Below are 24,599 nucleotides of genomic sequence, written 5' to 3' on the forward strand. Positions count from 1 at the left end.
TTAAAGGTTTTCCACCTTTGTTGCGTCTCATGTGAAACAGCGAAAATTTATTAATTATGATTTATTTCCTCAGAACTGCTTTAGAAATGCCTTTGTTGTATCTGACAAGGATGGAAACATCTGATAATCTGCATGAAAGATTCATTAAAAATGATCTCTGTAGACTTTAACCCTTACTGTTTGAGTAAACAGGTTTAAAATGCACAGTTTACAGGGAAAGTACTCACATCTCTCTCTCTCTTTCTTCTGCCATAGCCAAATCAAACAAGTTTACCTTTTCTGATGACTTTTAGACTCTTGTTCTCTCATATGTGATTGTTCAACACATAAACTTTATCACAAGAAAATTTGGTGACTGCATTAACAGTCAAACGGCTACTGAAATCTGCATACTCATTATGGATGGAATACATCTAATAATTTGGTAAGTTGTTTTTAGATTTTATTCTTCAAATTTGCATATACTGCAAAACAGAATTGTTTGATTAATTTTATAAGTCATTGATCGATTTCAACATTTCATAACAATCTCCTAACATCCCATGTGTATTTAGTCTATTAACTAAATTATTCAAGCAACACGACTCATTATGATCTTTTTCTGTTTTCTGCTGAAACACTGATTCAGCCTGCTGTGGGCATGTGTGAATATGTGTGAGTGTGAGCCAGCCATGTTTGGGGAGGTGTCTTCTCCACAGTATCCTCAACCATATCCACCAAATTTCCAGCAGCAATGGGACCTGGAGGTGCCGCAGGGCTACCAGATCCAGTTAACGTTCAATCACCTGGACATTGAGTCCTCTCCAGACTGTTATTATGATTCAGTCTCGGTTAGTGACGCTTCAACTTAGAACTTCAGTATCATGTGGATGTCTTCATGTAAATTACACAATGAGTGTTGTGACCTTGGAGTTGCTCAATCTACTGCGTTGTATTTTGTGTTGTGGGAAAACAACTCCAGAGAAAGTTTAAGAAATTAGGTTTAAGATGTCATTGTGACTACATTTGGCTTTATAAGACATTTATTAATCAAAGCCTATTTAGTGTCTGATACATCAGCACATTTTTCTATGTGCAGGTTGTATCTGATAATAAGGTTCTAGGGAAGTTTTGTGGCCAGAATTCCACAGACAGGTTACACCCGGGTGACAAGCCCATCTTGGCTCCTCGTAACCGTCTGCAGCTGGTTTTTCTAACAGATGACTCAAATCACGAGTTACACTTGGGATTCACCGCTTTCTATCAGGCTGTTGGTAAGTTAAATACATATTTGAAGCACATTGCAATATTGATTAATATTGTATTATATTGTACATTTGATCATAGCTGTTTTTTCATCAACAAATTTTAATAAAAAAATTGGGAAACAGGGGGAAAAAGGGCGAATTATGATATATTAAAAAAAAATCTTAAGACGATATGCACAAAACTGAATAAACTGCATTCCCAAAAATCTAATTTAAAAAGATAAATTTACAACTTTGGATATAAACTTATACTATCTACAGTAGGGGTGCCCAACTGTGTCCCTGGAGATCTACCTTCCTGCAGAGTTTAGCTCCAATCCTGATCAAACACACATGAACCACACATGCACTTACATTACATACAGGTGTGTTTGATCAGGGTTGGAACTGAACTCTGCAGGAAGGTAGATCTCCAGGACCAGGGTTGGGCATCCCTGATCTACAGTATACATTGATACACCATAGTTGGTGCAGACAAGTGACTGTCTGTTTTTATAAGTGAGTCATTGAATCATTCCCTCAATCGTTTCGTTTAAAAACACTGATTCAACTATGGTGTGTTGCTCTGTCATACTGAACGGTCGATTAATCGGTGGCTTTGTTTAATACTATATTCATTGCCACAACAAAAATAGTAACACTAACTGGTCTAAAATATTGTTTCTGAAATTTGGTAAATATTTATTTCTTGTTAATTCCTTGCATAAAAGCAATATGGGAACCTGGACCACAGAACCAGTCATAAGGGTCAATTTTTCGAATTTGCGATTTCTACATCATCTGAAAGCTAAATACAAAAGCTTTCCATTGATGTATGGTTTGCTAAGACTGGACAATATTTGGCCAAAATACTATCTGAAAATCTGGAATCTGAGGGTGCCAAAAAAATATTGAGAAAACCACCTTTAAAGTTGTCCAAATGAAGTGTTTAGCAATGCATATCACTAATCAAAAATACATTTTCATATATTTACAGTAGGAAATTTATAAAATATCTTAATGGAGCATGATCTTTACTTAATATCCTATCTATATTGGCATGAAAATAAAATCAATCATTTTGACCCATACAATGTATTTTTGGCTATTGCTATAATATAACCCCCAGCGAGAATGGATTTGTGGTCCAGGGTCACATGTGCTGAATAATAATGGAACAACAGTACTGTTGCTTTTGTCGTATGATGTAATTTAATTAAACATAATTAAATAATTCAGTACTGTAGTAACGCAGTAACTTTTTGTGTGCATCATTTAATGCTTCTACATCTGTTCCCTTAGACATAGATGAGTGTTCCTCTTCCAGTGCGGAGAACGCACTATGTTCACAGATATGCCTCAACACCCTTGGCTCATACCTGTGTGCCTGTCACCATGGTTACATGTTACGGCCTGACCAGCGCACCTGTGTCTGTGAGTGCGTTCATTAATAAAACCCCAGGCACTGTGATGCTTACATTACCACCAAACTTTATTTGACTATGGACGTTAGTGGTTCTAAACCCATCTTTTGGTAAAAGATGTTTTACCAAGTTTCTGGATTTTTTTCTAAATGCTTAACCATTTTTTTAATAGTGATTTTTAATAATTGATTTGCAATTTCTATTTACAGTTTTATCTGCATTTAATTATTGCATTCTAATGAATGGTTATCAAACAAATTGCATAAAGAAAACAATATAGTCATATGATTAATGTAATATATAAAGAGTAAACCAGAGTTATCATTAACTAAAATGAAAAATATTAAAAACATTTGTATGAACTGAAACAAAGCTGAAATAAAATATAAATATTGAATGAAAAATAATAGTAAACAAACAAAATGTCAAAAGCACAACAACAACAAAAGAATTGTTCAAAATTACAAAAGGGTAGAATGAAAACTGACAATATAAATTTAAAAGCTAATTCAAAATATCCACAAATGTTCACAAAAACTGTCATAGTGTATAAATAATACAAATAATAATAATAATAATAATAATAATAATATTAATTGATATAAACCAAAATCTAATTTGACATATAGGCGAAAAGAATGATAACCTATATATATAATATACAAGTGCTATATGTTTCTTCCCCGTGTTAGTGGAATGTGGAGGTGGGGTGCGCAGTGAATCAGAGGGGACCATCTCGAGTCCTGGGTTCCCAGACATGACCCCTCCTGATCTGGACTGCAGCTACACCATCTCTGTTCAGCCAGGCTACACGATCACTCTCAACTTCAGCCAGAACTTCCACATAGAGCAGGTCTACAATCAAGGACAGACATGTCTCTTCCATTGGTTGCAAGTATGCTTTGCTATAAACACCTTATATATATCTTCATGAAATATCTTCATATTTGTTCACTTTTAAATTTATTTCTATGCTTTCATTCTTTCTCAGGTGTCTGTCCCAGGAAAAAAGCCTGAAAAGTACTGTGGCGGAAAAAGCCCCGGAGTCCTGAAAACAGGCGCTCACTTTGTCCAGCTGGAGTATCACACTGACAGATACGGACAGAGCCAAGGGTGGAGCTTACATTACACCACACAGAGTGAGAAAGAAGACATTTGATTTATTTGTTTTGGAAAAACAGTGGACACCAGAACACTAACATTATAAATCCTCAAATATCTGTGGTGCTAATTAGTCACATCTTTTTTTATAGGGGTACAGTGTCCACATCCAGGCATTATTGGCAATGGGACAGTCACACCAAATTTTGCCCAGTATTTGTACAGAGACTACATTCATGTGCGCTGTATGCCAGGATACAAGCTAATGATGGTGAGGTTTATAATAACGCTGATAGAAAAGCAAGAAACAAAATGTTTTTTTTTTTTTGTGGTCAAAAATACTGTGACTTGTGAGATGCTGTGAAAGATACAATACATGAGCACAACAGTAAAGCACATGTTTACATGGAAAACCCATGGAAAAACAGCACACAAAATTTCATTGTGTGTGAACAGCCCCTAAAGAGTGCATTAATGATTATACATCAGGATCCGATGGGGAAATATGGTAATGATTTCATAAAGCATTTACCTTTGTCTTCTTAAAGGGAGAGAAAGAGATTCCAAGTTTTAAGTCCATATGCCAGAGTAATGGAAAATGGCATTTGACACTACCAGAGTGCAAGAGTGAGTAAATACAAATCACTTGATTTTGCATTGGACCTGACTCTATCCATTCATCATTTCATTACTATGTACGGTCCACTTACAGTTATTGACTGTGGAGCTCCGAAGCTGCTGTTAAATGGAGACTTTCAGTTTATCAGTGGAGAAAACAATGAATATCTTTCGGTCATAGAGTATCGCTGCAATGAGCCATACTACAGATTTAAGGATACTGCCAAAGGTCAGATACTGTACAATACCCACCTTTATTCTTTGTCACTGATGAATCATGAACTCATTTCCTTTCTTTCTTTCACTTGTGTAGTAACATACAGGTGTGCAGTTGACAGAAAATGGACAGAAGTCAACAACAATGATATTATTCCACCTTGTTATCCTGGTAATAATTGTGGCTTGACAAACATTATTGTTATTATTTTATGCATCTGCACTATTATTATGTAACTTTATTTTACATTGCACACGTTTATATATTTGTTTCTTTTTTTACATTTTTTAGAGTGTGGAATGAACACAGAAGTCAGTTTTGGAGGCAGAGTTTTTGGTGGGAAGCAAGCAATACCAGGACAGATTCCCTGGCAGCTTCTCCATAAGAAACATACCAGAGGTGGTGCATCTCTGATCAGTGATTACTGGGCTCTTACAGCTGCTCATGTGGTAGATGGACTTGAAAACACCACCATGATTTGGCTTGGTGGAATAACTAAAGCTCAGAACCAAAACCCAGTCATTATGGAGGCAGAGAAGATTATAATTCACCCATATTATCACAGGGTTTCTTTACAGGGGCATCAAACAAACTATGATAATGACATTGCACTCATCAAAATGTCTGCTAGAGTGCCTCTCGGTCCAAACATCAGGCCAGTGTGTCTCCCAAACAAAACACAAGAATCTGTAATGGAGGGGACAATGGGAACAGTATCAGGCTTTGGGGGGTTTGAGGAGGGCTTAACAAGTGAAATTTTACGTTATGGGGATATTCGGGAATATCCTTCTGAACAGTGTGTTTTCGGGAAAATGCCTGTCACTGATAATATGTTCTGTGCTGGAGATGATATTGAACATATTGACAGTTGTCAAGGTGACAGTGGGGGTCCTCTGTTCTTCCCCAGGTTGGGTCATGGAACTAAAGAGAAGCCCTACGAGGTGAGGGGCATTGTGTCATGGGGTCCTGTAAGATGTGGTGAAGTTTCTAAAGCTTACTATACTAAAGTGCAGAACTACCTGGGCTGGATCGAAGAAACAATGGCAAATAATTAACATCTGCTGTGCAAGATGATTTTGTCCCTTGTAAGACATAACAAAACTAATAAATAAATCAAATAAAAATTGACCATTTCTATTTATTTACTTTTTATAAAAAAGGGTAGCACATATTGTAAACGAACCACAATTTAGACCTACACTATAGAAGTACTTCCTAAATTTGTGTCTGCAAACTTTAACTTTACCCTCTGGTCTAAAAAGTCTCTCTATCACATATTTTGCTTTCACTGTTTTTGTAGCACAGCCAAATTAAACAAATCTGTCTTTTAGCATGACTGTTTGACCCTTGCTCTATCATTAGAGAGGCACCACAAGCATAACCAGAAAAACTACACAAACACGGGAAGGTTTTCCTCACTTTAAATTACTGTAAAATCTAATCACAGTAAAGATTTATATAGCATTTTAACTGGTTTTTAGCTCATTAGTCATTTGAGCAACAGTAATATACAGTCTGATGTCATTTTATTTTGCATTCAACTTTTTGGCTGATAAGAAGGTTATAGGGAACTCCAGAATTCCACAGGCAGTTTTCACCCAGGTCACAAGCACAGTGTGGTGTCGGGTAACCGCAAGCTTTTGTTTCTAACTGATGAATCAATCCGTAAATCACATACAGGGTTTACTGCATCCTACCAGGCTGCTGGTGAGCATTTAGTTCCTGAATGAATCAGTGTTTTGGAATGAATCAGTTCAGTGACTCATTCATAAAGGGAATCTGAAAAAACGCCACCTACTGGTGCAACAATGTAACCTGCAAAAATAGTCACTGAACAATCTATATAAAGGCTGAATTTATTTACCTCCATTTAACTGTATAGAGTACTGTAGGTAAAACATTTTGTTATTCCAAATAGTAGGGGGATGTGTTGCTGTAAATAAATGAATGAAACTGCAAAGGGGGAAAGAAATCCTGGCTGACTTAAAGGGGGGGTGAAATGCTCGTTTTCACTCAATATCCTGTTAATCTTGAGGACCTATAAAGTAGTACTGCATCCTTCATAACTCCAAAAAGTCTTTATTTTATTATATTCATAAGAGAAAGATAGTCTGTACCGATTTTTCCCGGAAAAACACGAGCCGCTGGAGGCGTGACGTGTGGGCGGAGCTAAAGAATCACGAGCGCGAGTAAGCTTTTGCATTGAGAGCGTTTTGAAGCTGTGACATTACCGAGAGGAAAAAAAAACATCCAAAACAAACCTTGGCCAACAGTCAGATTCAGTGTATATTTATGATCCAGAATCAGATCCAGAGGCTCCAAAGTTCCACTTTATGTCGTCTTTTTTTTTTTTTAATGTGTACATGTGGAAAGTGCAGTTTGATGACAACATTGCATGTTGTTTACTTGATGTGCTTACGTGCTGATAGCTAAGTTAACAACACAGAGATATTTGAAGCAGTTTTACTCACTGCATGCGGTTCCAACACACAATCGTGACCCTTTTTCGTTGGGACTGCATTATCCTTAAGAAAGGACCAAGCATCTTCGAAATGCAGGGAAAAAACAAAAACAATTGCACAACTCTGTTGATTCTCTGTAAAAATAAACTCCATCCACTGGTCCCTTAATGCTGTTTTTTTTTTTTGGTAATCTGTGCAGGGTTGTCTTGCCCTGGCAACCAAAAACACACTTCTTTTGTGACAATTCGGTCTCTCGCTCTGATCAGTGAATGTCTGTGCTCTACTCTAGGGGAGCGCGTGCTCTCCCGACAGAAGTGCCTCAGGACCCATATAAGGAAATTCCGCTCCATTTAACGTCACACAAACCCATACTCGAAAAAAACTTTCCGAAACTTGTGACAAACCGGAAGAGGTTTTTTTGGAACAAAAATACTCCTTCAAACGTACAACTTTATTTTTGAAACTTTGTCCATGTTTAGCATGGGAATCCAACTCTTTAACAGTGTAAAAAACTCAGTATGCATGAAATAGCATTTCACCCCCCTTTAAGTCTTAGTTAGTATGGCTCTGTGAGTATTTGCTAATTAAATTATAATAATCTGAGTTTAAAAAAGTTAAATTAATGAGAAAAAATATGCGGTCACAAATCACTGTACAAACCAGTGTAGCATATCTAATGGCATTGTGCTTCAATCAGTGATTAATCAGTTTTTAAAGACCACGGTGAGTTAGTAGAACAACAGAGCAAAGAGAGAGACAAGAAATTGGAGTTTTAGAGTTTACCCTAGTTTATTTTTAATTAATATGGAATCTATCAATGCTAGTAAAATATACAAATAAAAAGGTTAGGCATATTTGAAAATATTAAACATTTTTTTCAAGTAGGTGTTTGGCTCTAAAACAAATTTTTTCTAGGGCCTTCAAATGTCTAGAACTGGATTCTGCCAGAGATGATGCCACATCCGTGTGTTATGACACTTAAAAAAAAAATCTAACATTCAGTTTACCTTGTGTCACACCCCTGGGGCCCGTTCTTCGTACGTCGCTAACTCAGTTAGCTGGATTTGTATGCTGACGATTTGGGGCGTGATCTTGGATCATTTGGTTCTTCGAAGCTCATCCCGGAGCTGCTGTCATAGCAACCAGTCCGTAAGCTTAAACCTGCTCGGGAGCAGGCTTATTTCATGTAAACTGGATTAGATCGCTTCTTTTCAACCAGAACTGATACTCAAAATATGTCTGCTACCACCGCTACTTTATTACAAGAGGATCGTACTGATCCAGGGACAATAAAAAATTAAAATATTTATATGAAATTTTTATTTGTCATAAAATTATTTCTTCATAATTGTATTAGAGGTCTTACACACATGCTATACAGATAATAGAGTCGTGCATTATTTTGAGTGATGACTGCTATAAGAGTGGCTTGATGGAGTGCAGGAGTTGTAGATAACATGATATTGACCCTTAAGAAACTTTCATTAATGCTGTCACATAACAAATCTGTCCAAATATAAAATGAAATGAATAGATAATTTTTACATTGAAATAAAAAAGGTATAAAGGCTGCACAACTATTATAAATTGTGAATCTAAATAATTGGGAATCATGAAAAAAATTCTAATAAAATAAAAACATGTATCTATTATCTGTTTCATGTATCTATTATAACATTTATGTAGTTTTGTTTGCTTGGCTGTTTCCTTATAAAAGTCCAGAAATTTGTCAAGTTTTTTGTCAGGTGTCGTTTTAAATTATATGACGTCATTACATTGCCGTCTTGCCACCAGCCAAACGCTGCACTGCTGATCATAGTTTCGAGTATCGATACATATCCCCTTTTAAGCCAACACATGAACGCGCAATTATCTCAGATAACTCAATCCAGTGATACTAATCATACACAACAGGCATGTTCGAAGAACCCAATTAGCCGGATCATGATTAGCACGATGATATCATCTTGGATGTGTCATTTGATCTTGGATGTAATAAGCGACGTACGAAGAATGGACCCCTGGACTCTTTATGTGTGTTTTCCATTTCCCCAAGTTCTTTGTGAACCAGTTTCTGTCTCCTGTGTTTGGTTAATTAATTAGTTTCCAGGTATTTCTTTACCATGTGTTCCGTGTCCCCATTAATTTAGTTATTCCATGCACCTGTCTGCCCTTCGTTATCCTGTCTTTAAATACCATAGACTTTCAGTTTAGTTTTCTAAGGTCTACCAGTTACATGCGTGTGTCTTCCTCAGTGTTCCATGTTGGATATACCCTGTGTTGGATAATAAAGTCTTATTTTGCTTATCCTCAGCTCCATGTTCCTTCCGGGTAGCGTAACATGAGAGAAGACCCGACAAACAAAAGTTTAAATTGGATGCCTCCTTTCCGTTTATTTTCTGGTTTTCGTCAGTCATTTTTTTTTTCGTAGTGTTTTGTCCATGGATCCATCCCGAATTCCTCCTGCTGGAGCAGAAAGGAAGTTCTCTCAAGGACCATATGAAACCGATACTACTGCTAGCTAATGTCACCAGCTACCCGAATGACACGCTCTGCACTTTCTATAACGGCAGCTTGAACACATCGAGAGCAGAGTGTAATCATCCGAATATGGTACCCGGGAGGAATTCGCTGCCTTTGTGGAGTGGACTCTGGTGAGAAATGGGTCGCCGCTTACCATCTGCCCTGTGGAGGATCTTGCCGGATCCACTCCCGACCCAGAGCCCAGCTCTCCCCATGGTACGGAGCATAATCATGAGCCCACCAATGACGCAGAGCGCAACCCGTCAGACCAGGAGCTCCTGTTGGTCAGACACTGATTTTCATTCATGTTATTTCACTATCTTTAACCAGTTTAAAAACTCAGTTGCTCATGTTCTTCTCTTGTATAGGAAGATATGCCATGCATAAGACCAGAGTTGGACACAGAAACAACACTAAAGTCAGTTTCAGTGACCCAGTCTTTGGTGGGAAGCCAACCAGGCCAGGACAGATTCCCTTGCAGCTCCTTTGTAAGACCTTCCCGTGTAGATGGTGCATCTCTGATCAGTGATTACTGGGCTCTTACAGCTACTCATTTGGTAGATAGATATGAAAACACCATTACTTGGTTCAGAGGAATAATTGATGCTCAGGAAAAAAAACCCAGTCCCTATGCAGACAGAGAAAATTATTACCCAAATTTTCAGAAAATTTGTACAAATTATCAAAAAAACTTTGATAATGACATTGCACTCTTGAAAATTTCTGCCAGAGTGCCACTCAGTCAGTGACTACGTTTACAAGCTGTTAAAATTCGGGTTATTGTCTGGTTAAGGTCACTATTTGGGTTTCTGAAACATTCGGGATAACCTGTTTACATGCGTGAGCAGAGAGAGTTACTCCTGTATACATGGAATTTGTAATCAGTCGCCAATATCCCGATGTAAACGGCGACGTGCGGTTAGCGTCATTCAATATGCGTCATTTCCTATTCTTCCGATTCAGTTCCATGCTACTAGTCATGCCTGCTTTTAGCTTTTGCTTTTAGCCATGCTTTTAGTTATCACTAGCGTTCTTTGAGCGTGGTTCCAGCGTGCTTCGGTCTGCACGCCTGCTGCTACTTAGCCACGATGAGAAGAAACACCACCTAGTCTCGTCAAACTTTACTTCTGTTCTTTTATTTTAGTTTCTTTTCTTTTCCGTTTGAGAGTTTCGTGGTCTGAGTTAAGTTTTATAATGCCATGTCTCAGAGTCTGACCTCATTGAGGAACTCATTGCGAGGGTTAATTAAGTGATTGATGGCTGTTCATGTCAATGCAATTTCACGTATTGCTGTAAACTTGGGATTCCATATTTCCATTCTCTTAAACTCATCTTCCCCTAACTTTCGATCTTCCTGCAACTTGTGTGAGTGCGTGAGTTTGTTAGATTAGTTTATATGTCTTAGATGTATCTAATAAAGCCTTATTCATATTGAAAAGAGAAGTATCTTGTGTTTTGTGCTTACAAGTTAATGTCTTAGACTGCCGATCTTGTTACTGTGCTAATTGATAGTGTTTTCACTATACTTTGGATATTAATATCCAGCGCAGATTTGATGTTAAACGGCTCGTTCAGTGAATCGCAGGGCGTCTCAGTGATCAGTCGTGAAACAGTGATTCTGTTCAAATTCCCTTTAAAATCTTAAATGATTCCCTTTGAGCTAAATTGACCTGTTTACCTTACACTTGTAATATGTATGCATTTTGCCGAAACGTAATGCTGTAAGTTTAAGGTAAATTAAGCATATACTGGTGGTGGTGTCACACCTATTTATTGCATTTACTCTTTCACGGCCTCTCGTGGCCTTCCGTTGCTCCCAAAAACTTGTTTGGTTTACTGCGGCTTAACTTGGCCTTTCTTTCTGTGGCTATCTTTCATGGCCTTCCCCTCTGTTACCCATCTCGTGGCATTTCCCACCGTGGTCTATTTACATTGCATTCCTCACTGTGCCTACTGAGGATTTATTATTCTACGGCCTTTTGACTTTCTCACTATGGACATCTCCATCTGTGCAATAGCTAAGCTTTTTCTCCGTGGCCATTATGGCTTTTTTTTAAGGCCTATCAGGGCTGTTCCATCTTCTGTGGCCCGCCGAGGCTGTTTCTGTGCCTGTCGTGGCCTAGCTCTCGGTATGGCCTATACGGCCTCTATCACTGTCTGGCCTCTATCTGGTCTATCTTGGTTTCTATCAATACCTGATCTAGATCTATCTTAGCCTCTATCACTGTCTGGCCTATCATGGCCTCTATCACTATTCGGTCTATCTTGACTTCTATCAATACCTGATCTATCTTGGCCTCTATCAATAAATGGCCTATCTTGGCCTCTATTACTGTCTGGCCTATAGTAGCCTCTATCAATATCCGGCCTTTCTTGGCCTCTATCACTATTCGGCCTATCTTGGCCTCTATCAATGCCTGACCTATCTTGGCCTCTATAAATACCTGACCTGTCGTGGCCTCTATTACTGTGTGGTCTTTCGTGGCCTCTATCACTGTCCGGCCCGTCGTGGCCTCTATCACTGTCCGGCCCGTCGCGGCCTCTATCACTGTCCGGCCCGTCGCGGCCTCTATCACTGTCCGGCCCGTCGCGGCCTCTATCACTGTCCGGCCCGTCGCGGCCTCTATCACTGTCAGGCCCGTCGCGGCCTCTATCACTGTCCGGCCCGTCGCGGCCTCTATCACTGTCCGGCCCGTCGCGGCCTCTATCACTGTCCGGCCCGTCGTGGCCTCTATCACTGTCCGGCCCGTCGCGGCCTCTATCACTGTCCGGCCCGTCGTGGCCTCTATCACTGTCCGGCCGTCGTGGCCTCTATCACTGTCCGGCCCGTCGTGGCCTCTATCACTGTCCGGCCCGTCGCGGCCTCTATCACTGTCCGGCCCGTCGTGGCCTCTATCACTGTCCGGCCTTTCGTGGCCTATCTTGGCCTCTATAAATCCCTGACCTGTCGTGGCCTCTATTACTGTGTGGTCTTTCGTGACCTCTATCACTGTCCGGCCCGTCGCGGCCTCTATCACTGTCCGGCCTTTCGTGGCCTCTATCACTGTCCGGCCTTTCGTGGCCTCTATCACTGTCCGGCCTTTCGTGGCCTCTATCACTGTCCGGCCTTTCGTGGCCTCTATCACTGTCCGGCCTTTCGTGGCCTATCTTGGCCTCTATAAATACCTGACCTGTCGTGGCCTCTATCACTGTCCGGCCCGTCGCGGCCTCTATCACTGTCCGGCCCGTCGCGGCCTCTATCACTGTCCGGCCCTTCGCGGCCTCTATCACTGTCAGGCCTTTCGTGGCCTCTATCACTGTCCAGCCCGTTGTGGCCTCTATCACTGTCCGGCCTTTCGTGGCCTCTATCACTGTATCACTTTGTCTGGTTAGTATTAATCTTCTTTTTTTTGGGGTATGCTCCGCCCTGCCTTCGTCTTCGGCAGGATTATCTGGAATCTACAATGTCTGATTCAAGCTACAGATGGGGCCTACGCCAAAATAATTCTGTTCTTTGTATTGGTTTTGTAAATAAATACTTTTGAGTTTATCTTCACCTCCTGAGTCTTTCTGGTAGAACTAAAGAGCAGTCCTACGAAATGAGGGGCATTGTATCAACAGAATCTACAGTATACACCAAAGTGTGTAATAACTGGATGAGAGAGACAATGGCAAAGAGCTGACTTGACACGATCTCTCTGTCAGTTATCCAATCACATACAATAATATTCAAAAATATTGATATGTTACCTAAATTATACATAACTTTTTTTTATAAATAAAATATTATGAAATATTTAAAAATATTTTGTTTACTCAATTTTAATGATTTGCTTATTTAATTTAATGTTATAAATAAACACTAAAACAAAAATTATTAATAATTATTAATACAAACTATACTTGTATACACTGTCCTAAAACTGCACAGGGACACAAAGGTTGAGGATCCAAACAGTATTTATTTAAGGGATATTCCACAATCACAATCAAAGCCAAATAAAGGCTAACATCATAACAAGGATAATCAGTCCATAAATTAGCAACATTGCACAAACATAGGCAAAGGTTAATCCAAAGACAGAAAGGAAAACAAAACCAGGAAACAAGACACGGAAACAAATGAGGCATAGAAATGCCGGCACACACAAGACTTATAAATGACAAAAGCGTCCAAGCTTAGGATGACCACTGAGTAGACCAATGCTAATGAGTCTGAAAAGGATTATGGGAAATGAAGTCCAAGTCAAAGTGAGAGGCTTGGGTTGGAGTGCCCTCTCTTGGTTATCAAGGGCACTCCAGCTGGTGATCACACACAGATCAGTGATAAATTAATAATAATAATAATAATAATAATAATAATAATAATAATAATAATTCCTTCCATTTATATAGCGTTTATCTAGGCACTCAAAGCACTTTACATAGTCAGGGGGTATCTCCTCCATGGATGGTGGATAATAATATATGCATTCTACACCAATTGGTAATTGTAATGCAGACCGAGAAATGTACATGCATCTGCAATTTCCATTAATTATTCAGCATTTGTGATTTGAAAAGTGTTTTATACTCACAAATAAAACCATTTCACTTTCTATGAAGCCTGTATTTATAATGTATATATTAATAAGAGTATTCTTAAGGCAGTATAATGAATGCATAATGTATTATAAAAAACTTTTTACAAGCATTACAGAGAATTATAATATTTACTTATTTGTGGTTAGCTTTTAAGAGTATGATCATTTATAATACACAATGAACACAATGCATCCACTTAACTTATATTTCCCATAGTATTATAACTATCATGTCTTGCCATTGTTCACTTGTTGCTTTCCTTAATCCAGACTTATAAATGAAAACAACATTAATAACAAAAACAATATTTGATCTTAAACAGCCATCAGATCAGATATCTGATCAGATGAATATGGCACATTTGTTTTTAACTATATATTGTCATATCAATAAGATACTGATACTGTACAGATCTTAATTTCAATTAAATAATGTCAAGGTATGAGACTTGAATTTGAAGTGAATTTAACATGCCGTTTATTGTGTGTTATAATTAATCATACTAATAAAAGTTATAACCACAAATAGGTAAGTTTTATAACATAATATAATTGTTGTTATGGTTATTTATGAGATGAAAAAACATATAATACGTTTTTTTTTTTTATAATGCATAATGGATTCATTATAATGCCTTAAGAATACCCTTATAATCTGTTATAAATATAGGTTTCATAGAAAGTGTTACAATTTGTTTTAATAATCATATTAATTAATTGTATTTATTTATTAAATTAATTAATTATCATTACTTCCTGTACTGCTTCTGCTTTTCTTTGGTTTTCTCAGTCAACTTCTTGTGATAGAAGACTGTTAATACAGTTCTGGGTGCCAGACAAGACTTGCTGTTAATAGGTTTTGGGTAATGCACAACTCTGCTGACTAGTTTTTCAGATACTGGACAAAACAGATACTTTCTGACAGGATCTGACACCCAGGGCTGGCTCTAAAATTTCTGGGGTTTGGACTAACAACATATAATCACTTTTCACTGATTAAACAAGGTAAGACTGTTAAACTTAGAAGCATCTTAGTAGGCAAAACATATTAAGTAAACTCTTTTTTTTGTCTACTATACGTTGCACTAATTTCTCTCTCTTTTTTATGTCTTTGTACCTTGTTCATGTCCTTATTTCATGCTTTGTACTGTTACAGCAAAAATGTAAGAATGTAAAAAAAAAACTTGATGCTTTATAGACAACAACTTAATTTGTGATGAGGATAGAAACAACTAATAATCCATAAAGAAGATATAGGTACATAATCTGTGTAGACTTTAAGCTTTATTATTTTTGTTAAACATGCAGGTTGAAAATGTAGCAGGGTTTATGGCACCATTTTGTATTCTTTTATTTAAGTGTTAATATCTTTATTTTTTTTGCTCAGTTTCTCACTTTCTGCCTTTTTCTTTATTTCTCTCTCGTGTTTGCAGGACCACCACAGATGGACAGCAGATGACAACAATGACAAAATTCCTTCTCGTCTTCCTAGTAATGGTTCTGAAACTTATCTTGACATTGACTAAATTAGATTAGATATTAAATTAAATGCTGTGTATTTGTTTTAAACTTGTTCACAGAAAAAAAGGGTCCAAACTGGGCAGATTTGTGTGACGGCATCTCCTCGTCTTTCTGAGGATTTAGTGCACAGCAGCAGATGTCCACAGTCAGTCCTTATCTCTTTATCCCTTTGGATGGTTGAGGGCTAGAGTCTTTCCAGGTGACAACAGATGAAGCTTTAGAAAATGCTTAAAGACTCAGGGCCGCACACAGGGCAGTGTAAGTTTGTTACACTGATGCTTACTTTTCAAGCACAGGCCTGATTTTTCTCTGGTGGGATGGAATACTGGTGGAGCTTGGTGAATGTTCTCACTTTTTGGGAACTGACTCAGATGCCATCATACTATTGCCTGGTGCGACATAAACTGCCAGTTTTATGGATTATGCCACTAAGCGGAGATCCAGGGAGGGGCAACATTACGGCAGAGGTGCTTCCTGCTGTTGAGCTAGCACTGCATCATTTGAGTGAGCAGCCATCTCCTTTAGGCAACTACGAGCTTCAGTTTCACCTCACAGACTCACAGGTAACGACAGTAATATTAAACAGAGCACAAACCGCTGACCTTTTTATAAACTCAAATGAATTAGTCCGAATAATGAAGGTGCATACATTTTTACATTACAAACTAAGTTGTATTTTCTGCTAACCTTGCAAAATTTCTTAACCTTTTTGAGTAACACGCATTTATAATACGAGTTTGTCTCTTAATGGAATAAGCATGGCAGCCTTTTATTTCATATTTGTATTATTGTTAAACATATTGTATATGGTTATCACATTACCACATTTCCTCTGGTCGATCAGTAGTGTGGGAAATCAATCACCCACACCATAATTACAACAAATAAAACTAGGCTAATTTTGCTCACTGTTGCTGTGTGATTCCCCGTTTAGTGTGATAATGGCAAAGCACTCAAAGCATTCTTTGACACTATATTCAATGGCCCCAAACCTGTCATGATCTTTGGAGGGGTGTGTTCGTCAGTGACATCTATCCTAGCCCAGTCTCTGGAAGGTTGGAACCTTGTTCAGGTACTCAATCAATTGGTCAACTCAAAGGGAATTCTTGAGAGACTTGGTTTTATTTGTCCCCCCGCAACTATTTCTGCATTTCTCAGCTGTCGTTTGGAGTAACAGCACCTTCACTGGCCAACAAAAGAAGATTTCCAAACTTCTTCCGTACTGTGCCGTCGGACAGTGCAGTTAATGTGGCGCTGGTGAGGTTTCTCAGGCAGTATGGATGGAGCAGAGTCGGTACACTGACTCAGCGTGAGCAGAGGTCCACAGAGGTAATCTGAATTAAGTAGGGACAATACGATTAAGTATGTGGAGCTTGATAGAATGTGAACTGAAAACTTGCCTTCTCTCAAAAAGATACAGAGAGACTTAAGCAGACATCTGAAGGCGGCTAACATCCAGCTTGCAGAGGCAGAGAGCTTCTTTGAAGCCCCTTGTGATAGTGTGAAAAAACTGAAGGCATGTATAAAATGGTCTGGTTTCCTCACACACATTCCATAAATCAATAAAGAACAAGGCTTATTTATATAAAAGCGGAAGCTAAAAGTTGTTTTATAATGCACATCCGCATATCACAGTGCATAATGTATATTTATCTGTGGATATTTTTCATCCTTGACCATTTTTTTTAACAGGACAATGATGTGAGAATAGTGATAGCTCATTTTGATGTGAGCTTAGCTGCTAAAGTCTTCTGCTGTGTAAGTATGTCCCAGCCATACACTTATTCTTTCCTTTCCATTGCAAAAAAGGTGCTTTACTGTTGGAAAAGGTTCTTTAGATTATAGAGTGCTGCAAAACATGGAAATGAGTAAGCATTTTAGTATTGCAGTTAGCACCACACTTTAATACAACATAAACCATAAACATGCTTTTGTGTCACAGGTGTATAATCTCAGCATGTATGGCCAAAAGTACCAGTGGATTCTGCCGGGCTGGACCCAATCCAGCTGGTGGACTGACACTGACTCCACAACCTGTACAGCGGGAAACATACTGACTGCCATAGAGGGATCCATCAGTGCAGATATTGAGACTCTTAGCACCAGAAACATTAGAGGGATCTCTGGTAGGGTATGTTTGCATTTTACTGCATCATCATCTTTCATAGGCATGAGCAAAATGTGCAGTGTTTTGGGGGTTGTTTTGTTTGATTTCATATCTATACTGATTCTATTCAGACACCTCAGGAGTACGAGAAGGAGTATGACGAAAGACGACAGCTGAAGTATCTGGGAGCCAGCAAGTTTCATGGCTTTGCTTATGATGGTACTTGGGTAATTGCCAAAGTTTTAACGAGAGTCATGGAGACTGTGAGGTACAGAGAGAGATACAGCATCCATCGCAACTTTACTGTCACTGAGCAAGAAGTGGGACGGATGATTCTGGAGGCCATGGAAGAGATCAACTTCTTTGGTGTGACAGTGTGTACAAGTTTCAAAATTCTGCTTGAGAAATAGTGGACAGATAACAGTGATTATAAAAACAAACACAATATGCATAAAATGTTATCCATTTAGCTATCTTTTAGACATTTTAAACACATAAACATTACAAATACATTACAATTCTATATTTTAGATATTCAATTAGATATTTCTGTTACATGTGGGTCAGTGACAAATAATGATGTTTGATATGATAAAGAGGAGAAGATCATTAACAAATGTTATGTCAATTTCTTATGAAGAGTATTAATATTTTAAAACAAAATGCTTCACTGCTTAATTTATTTATAAAAATAATAGAACAGCATTCTTTTCTTCAGTTACATCACCAAGACATTTTTTTTTTAATTAACAAATTATACATACATGTTTTTCATAAAAATGACATTAGAAAAATGCATTTGTGATGCATTTGAATTTAGTTCTTAACACATCCAGAAAAAAAAATGTCATATACATATTACTGGTTCTTTTTGTTATTATTATAATATATGTATGTATATATGTATGTATATATATATATATATATATATATATATATATATATATATATATATATATATATATATATATATATATATATATATATATATATATATATATATATATATATATATTTATATTTGAAATGACATATTTGAATTTAATATTGCTAAAAATTGTTATGCAGGGTCACATTATGTTCCAAAACGGTGAAAGAATGGCCAATGTTTTGTTTGCTCAGTGTCAAGGTACAGTACAACTAATTTGAGACTTCCTAGTTTCTATACAATGTCTTATTATTATTATTGCAAGCTGGTTTTCTTTTCCCTCCATAGATGGAATGGCTGTCAATATTGAAAAATATAGTGCCATTACAGACGAACTAGAGTTCATCAGTCCAATCAGATTTCAAAGTAAGACTCTTATAGAAATATAATGATATGCATTTTAGCGGGCCTTATGAGGAATGTGTGCAGGATAATGACATATATGTCTGACTCGCATGCTGAAAATGTGCCTGTGAAAGTGTGTAAAAAATTTAAAACACCCAGTATCTGCTATATTAAACAAACACATGCATTTGCCTTCAACAGGGGATAAACCCACAAAGGACCGAACCAATGTTTACCCTCACAAGAAACGCATCAATATATTTCTCTACGGTATTGTGGCGTTTCTAAATTTCTTGGGAATTTTTACAGCTTGTAGTTTCCTGGTCTTCAGTGTGAAACACCGCACTCATTGGTAAGTTGTGTGTTTGGTTTATAATCTTGAATGTGTATTTATTAGGTCTTTCTTTCAACAGTGCTAAACACATTTCTTTTAAACCATGGTTATAGATCTGTTGTATTCTCTTCTCTTTTGTCAATTCACAGGGCCATTAGCATGTCAAGACCTTTTATGAACGCTTTGATTATTTTTGGCACTGTGTTGTCTTATTCCTCCATTTTCTTCATGGGACTAGATGGGTCTTATGTTTCCGACAGAGTGTTTGACGTTTCTTGCTCTGTAAGTACTTATGCAGTAAGAATATTGTTACAGTTGTTATTCAGATCTTCAGATCAGCTCTTTTTAGAAGTAGGTGATATTTATGTTGAGATCTGTTATGGGATTATATGCAGTATATGTATGATCTGTGGCATTTTTCATAGGTGCAAATATCATGTTTATCTATTGGATGTACAGCAGCTTTTGGGGCAATGTTTGCAAAAACATGGACAATTCATTCATTATTCAAAAACCACAGCAGTGAAAAAAAGGTACGAATGTGATAGTATTTGTTCTTACTATTAAAAAATATTATTTGAAAATAATTAATTTCTATTATTAATTGTTACAGCGTGTGCTTCTTGTCTTTTTTTCTTGACTTTCTTCAGGCCATGAAGAACTATGGGCCGGTTCTCCTTGTTATGTTTCTTTTGTTAATTGACCTGAGTTTATTAATTTGTCAGCAAATTTTGGATCCTTTGAAAAGAACAGTGAAGGAGTATCATATAGTGGTGAGTAACAAGAAAAAACACATTTTCCAAATCTCTCATGGAGCCAAGAATTCAATGTACAAGCATTCATAAAGAGATCATCTATCTATCATTTACTCCAAATATGTGTGATGTCTTTCTTCGGTCACACTTTATTTTAGGGTCCAATACTCACTATTAACTAAGCATTAACTATGACTTGCCTCAATTGACCCCTTATTTGCTGCTTATTAATAGTTTATAAGATAGTTGTTAAGTTTAGGGTATTGGGTAGGATTATAGATGTCATGCATTATATGTACTTTATAAGCACTAATAAACAGCCAATATGTTAATAATAGACATGCTAATAAGTAGTTATTGGTGTGAATTGGACCCTATACTAAAGTGTTACCCTTTCTTCATTGCAACACAAAAGGGAAAGAGTCTAAATATATGAGATCATAACAAAGTATTTTGCAAAGAACCACATAAAATTAAGCCCTTATTCATTGATAATCTGCCTCGGTAATCATAATTTGTGGGAATTCATTTTGCTGTAGTATTCTGAAAGAATATGTAAAACACCAACAACTTTTGTTTACTCAAATTATGATTACTGGGGCAGATTATCATTATCAATGAATAGTAACGGTTTTATTACAGTTTCCAGGTGTTTATTTCACCTGGAAATCCACAGTGAAATGTATACGCTTTTGAACCTGGCGTGATTTTTGTGTCAGTATTTTTCTCTTTTTGTTTTAGGCTGATCCTCATGGGCAAGATTTTTTTATTCAGCCCTTTTCAGAGCGATGTGAAAACACATACATGGGTTTCTGGATGACTGCATTCTACGTCTATAAGGGGATAATCCTGGTATGGGATAAGATTAAAAACATATCAAACAGTGGTCAATTATATAGCAATAATGAAACAGATGGCAAATGAACCGAATTTTTTTTACACGTGTCCTTGTCTCCCATCCAGCTGAGTACATGTTTCCTGGCATGGATCACACGCCACATGAACATCCCTGCCGTAAATGACAGCAGGAGTATCCGAATCAGTGTGTTTGTGTCAGTCCCAGTGATTCTGATTGGTACATGTGCATCCATGCTGTGGCAGGACCAGCCAAATGTGCAGTTCTGCATTGCGACCCTTGTGATCATCACATGCTGCTGTAGCACTCTTTGTATGGTGTTTATTCCAAAGGTATGAGGTGCATATTAACTGAAATGCTATTCAAACATGTAGTGATTTCTTAAGAAATGATCATTTTTAAAGTTGCAATTTTGATATTTGTATGTCATTTGTATATCATATAAGAATTTAATTAGATATTTATAAACCTGCAGATTATTATAATAAGGATGGGTCCTGATCCTGAATTCTTGTCGAGGAGGTTCCACCTCACACAGTGGCATGGCGAATTAGAAAAGGAGAGTGGACTATACAATGATGAGAGGAACATTATGGAGCAGAACAACACAGGAGCATCTGTCTGCGTGACAGACATGACACAGAACGTCTCGTCTAGTCTGGACATTGTACTGTCAGAAAACGTACACCTCATATGGCACATCAATGAAGTGAGAGGCTTTTTGCAAGAATACATTTACTTACGTCGTAGATACTTGATTTATAACCACATCGGATTTGATCATTTGAAATCCGATTCAATGTCAATCCAACCAAACAAACTCAAACTCGAGATAAAACAAGACAAACCAGGCAAGAAGAAGCCAATAACAATATAGAACAATACTTCAAAATACATATAGATTTGTTCCAGTTTTGTCGGTTACACATTACAAATATGTGAGCTACATAATCAGATTATGTAACGGGGCAGTCTTGGCCTAATGGTAAGAGAGTCTGACTTGAAACCCAAAGGTCATGGGTTTGAGGCTTGGTATTTCTTCCCATTTTATTTAACTAATGTCTTAGAACTCGACGAACCAATGCAATCAGACTAATAAGCAAATGAGAAAAAGTAATACAAAAGTAACATCACACATTAGTTTCCAATGAAAGTAAATAAGTAAATTTATGGGGAGTGACACAATATTCTAATGCACTACTTTTAAAAGTAACATTGCCCAACACTGCATATAGCACAATAGCACAATCAAGAAGGGTGACACACTCATTTGTATGTTGTTGTTGATATTCATATTTATTGAGATTTCTTGCAGTTGGATTCAGAACTGGAGGATTTAACCAGGCAACTGCATGAACTGAGCGCTCATGTTGTGGAGAATGTCATCATCAGAAGTTTTGTGCACAAAGCAGGTAGAAGAATGGTTGTGAGCACCTCTGTGTAAATGCAGGAAACACTGTATTTAAGGTTGATGTTTTAAGGCACTTCACATAAATGCAGAACACTTTGGTATCTCATGATCTTCTAAAATGTTGATGGCACAGTGGATAAGACACATGCCTTTGGTGTGAGAGACCTGGGTTTGAATCCACTGTAAGACACCAATGTGTCCCTGAGCAAGACACTTAACCCCTAGTTGCTCCAGAGGTGTGCGACCTCTGACATACAGTATATAGCAATTGTAACTTGCTTTGGATAAAAGCATCAGCTAAATGAATAATGTAACGTAAAAATCAATTCAGGCACAAATTATTTTTTATTTAATTTTTTTTTTTACGGTCTACCATAACATTAACCTAACATGAAAACATTATCATCAAACTGTGATGTTTAATATTTTGACAGGAACGAAAGCAAGGCTGTTAGGATAAAATGATGGTGTGTTCAATGGACTTTTTTTAACAACCCACTGACTGTTCAGCTGACAAAACGTGTTTCTGAAGAAAAAAGGGGAAAAAAAATCTTTCAGTAAAGAGAAGCTCCATGAATAGCTTTGAAAATTATGATCTAGGACATTTACACAATGTGTGTCATTATAAAGTGTATCCCTCACAGGCTCATTCTCATTCAATCATTGAAAATAAAACATTGAGTATAATAATTGTGTTATACCTCCAGAGATTGATTGCATAATTTCACTCTACTGATTATTATTTTTTTCTTCTTTATTTATCAAATGTGTATTCAGAAGGTTTAGCATCATTCAAGAAATAGTTTTGACTGTTATTCTGTCTGTCTTTCCAGTCAAAGAGAAATGTCGCACTCTCCCTGAAAGCTCCAACTGTAACAGGAGACTGCTGGAGGACATTAACTCCCCTGAACAGTGCGTTTCATATATAGTTATCAATCCTTTTAATAGTGAACAGGAATTTAAACGTGTGCAATAATCTGCAGATTTCTTATAGTTTGTTTTGAAAAGAATTTTCTTAAAATTCCAGATCACTTCATTTACTGCATCTGTTGCTTCCACAGCATTCAGCGCAGGCTGTCTCTGCAGTTACCCATCCTACATCATGCCTATCTGCCCTCCATTGGAGGAGTGGAATCCAGTCCTCTGAATAGCCCTTTTGAAAGCCCTCAATATACGCCAGTGCCAGGACATATGGAGTGCTGGTGACAGGATTGTGGTTTACTGTACACTAGGAGACAAAATAAGCATATATAATATTTCAAAATTACCTGTATATATTGTATATATGCAGTATATCTGTTAACCTGTAATGAAACTCACAATTATAATTTAAATGTAAAAATTGAATTATTTTAAGGTCTAAAAAGAAAGCTGCTTTTTAATGTCCTGATTATATTTTGAGAACAGAACAGACAAATATGTCTCATGTCATGTGTATTTCTAAAACATTGAGGAAACCTTTGAGAGTGACTGAATCCAAAACTATGTACTATGCACTTTTTTTGTTTTTGTTTTGTTTTTTGTACTGTGTTACACAACGCAGTGCACTGAAGTGTGCTACCCACTCTTTATTGTCTGTGTTGTTAAGGTCAAGAGGTGTACAGACTAAAACTGAAAGTGATCACTGCTGACTTTTATGCAAGTGAAATTCACACCTTCGTCACTATATAAGAGTAAGACTCGTTAAAAGCTCTGTGGTTGTGGTCGAGAGATCTGACTTTCTGAAACTGTTTCAAAAGACTGTACAGCGGGCATTTAGATAGCACTATAGATGAGTGGCATAAGGAACATGTATGCCCTAAATAGTTTGTTAATTTGCCAGCAAGATCCTTTGGTGTAATGGAATGATTTTTCAGGAATCTTATAAAGAAGTTATTGGTTTTTAGGACTTATATCTTAATGTCCCTGCCCCAGTCTTTGAATTATTATGATGATTGGATTGGTCCTGGTGAAATGGGGCAGGTTGCTCTACCTGAATACATGATTTCAATGCTTTAAGGTTGTCACTCAGGTGCTATGTATAAGCACTGCTCATAAATATTTGTAAAATACAATGTATCACTGCCTTAGTTAGACTTTTGATGACTGCAGCGCCACAAAACACATTCTAAACAAAGCAGTCATACTGAAGATTCCCAAGAGTCTCCTGGTCTTCACTTCTGAGTTTCTAACAATGCCATTCTAAACCTGTATGACGATTACATTTAAA

At 37.4% G+C, this 24,599-nt stretch overlaps 2 protein-coding genes across 2 annotated transcripts; both read left to right on the plus strand.

Moving 5' to 3' along the window:
• The first annotated feature begins 247 nt into the window (after positions 1-247).
• On the plus strand, positions 248-5,714 carry LOC128030585 (complement C1r-A subcomponent). Its single transcript, XM_052618331.1, has 11 exons — positions 248-424; positions 629-830; positions 1,079-1,253; positions 2,529-2,660; positions 3,343-3,545; positions 3,642-3,789; positions 3,904-4,022; positions 4,300-4,378; positions 4,464-4,598; positions 4,683-4,757; positions 4,878-5,714. Exons 1-11 carry the CDS (start codon positions 399-401, stop codon positions 5,639-5,641), a joined length of 2,058 nt encoding a protein of 685 aa, XP_052474291.1. The 5' UTR covers positions 248-398; the 3' UTR covers positions 5,642-5,714.
• Positions 5,715-15,907: 10,193 nt separating this feature from the next.
• On the plus strand, positions 15,908-24,523 carry LOC128031046 (gamma-aminobutyric acid type B receptor subunit 2). Its single transcript, XM_052619257.1, is given in 20 exon segments — positions 15,908-16,217; positions 16,589-16,726; positions 16,813-16,983; positions 17,069-17,170; positions 17,347-17,412; positions 17,597-17,785; positions 17,893-18,135; positions 18,830-18,890; positions 18,978-19,055; positions 19,236-19,386; positions 19,518-19,650; positions 19,794-19,901; positions 20,019-20,141; positions 20,865-20,975; positions 21,087-21,311; positions 21,455-21,688; positions 22,295-22,391; positions 23,224-23,302; positions 23,452-23,557; positions 23,560-24,523. Coding segments are annotated over 20 exon segments (2,724 nt in total). The 5' UTR covers positions 15,908-15,971; the 3' UTR covers positions 23,623-24,523.
• Positions 24,524-24,599: the final 76 nt, after the last annotated feature.

Source organism: Carassius gibelio, chromosome A16 (assembly GCF_023724105.1).
Source record: "Carassius gibelio isolate Cgi1373 ecotype wild population from Czech Republic chromosome A16, carGib1.2-hapl.c, whole genome shotgun sequence".
Lineage (NCBI taxonomy): Eukaryota > Metazoa > Chordata > Actinopteri > Cypriniformes > Cyprinidae > Carassius > Carassius gibelio.

Coding starts and splice junctions, on each gene's coding strand:
- LOC128030585 (XM_052618331.1), top strand. CDS start 399: ATGGATGGAATACATCTAATAATTTG. Junction 4,023..4,299: donor CAGGATACAAGCTAATGATG/GTGAGGTTTATA, acceptor GTCTTCTTAAAG/GGAGAGAAAGAGATTCCAAG. Junction 4,758..4,877: donor TATTCCACCTTGTTATCCTG/GTAATAATTGTG, acceptor TACATTTTTTAG/AGTGTGGAATGAACACAGAA.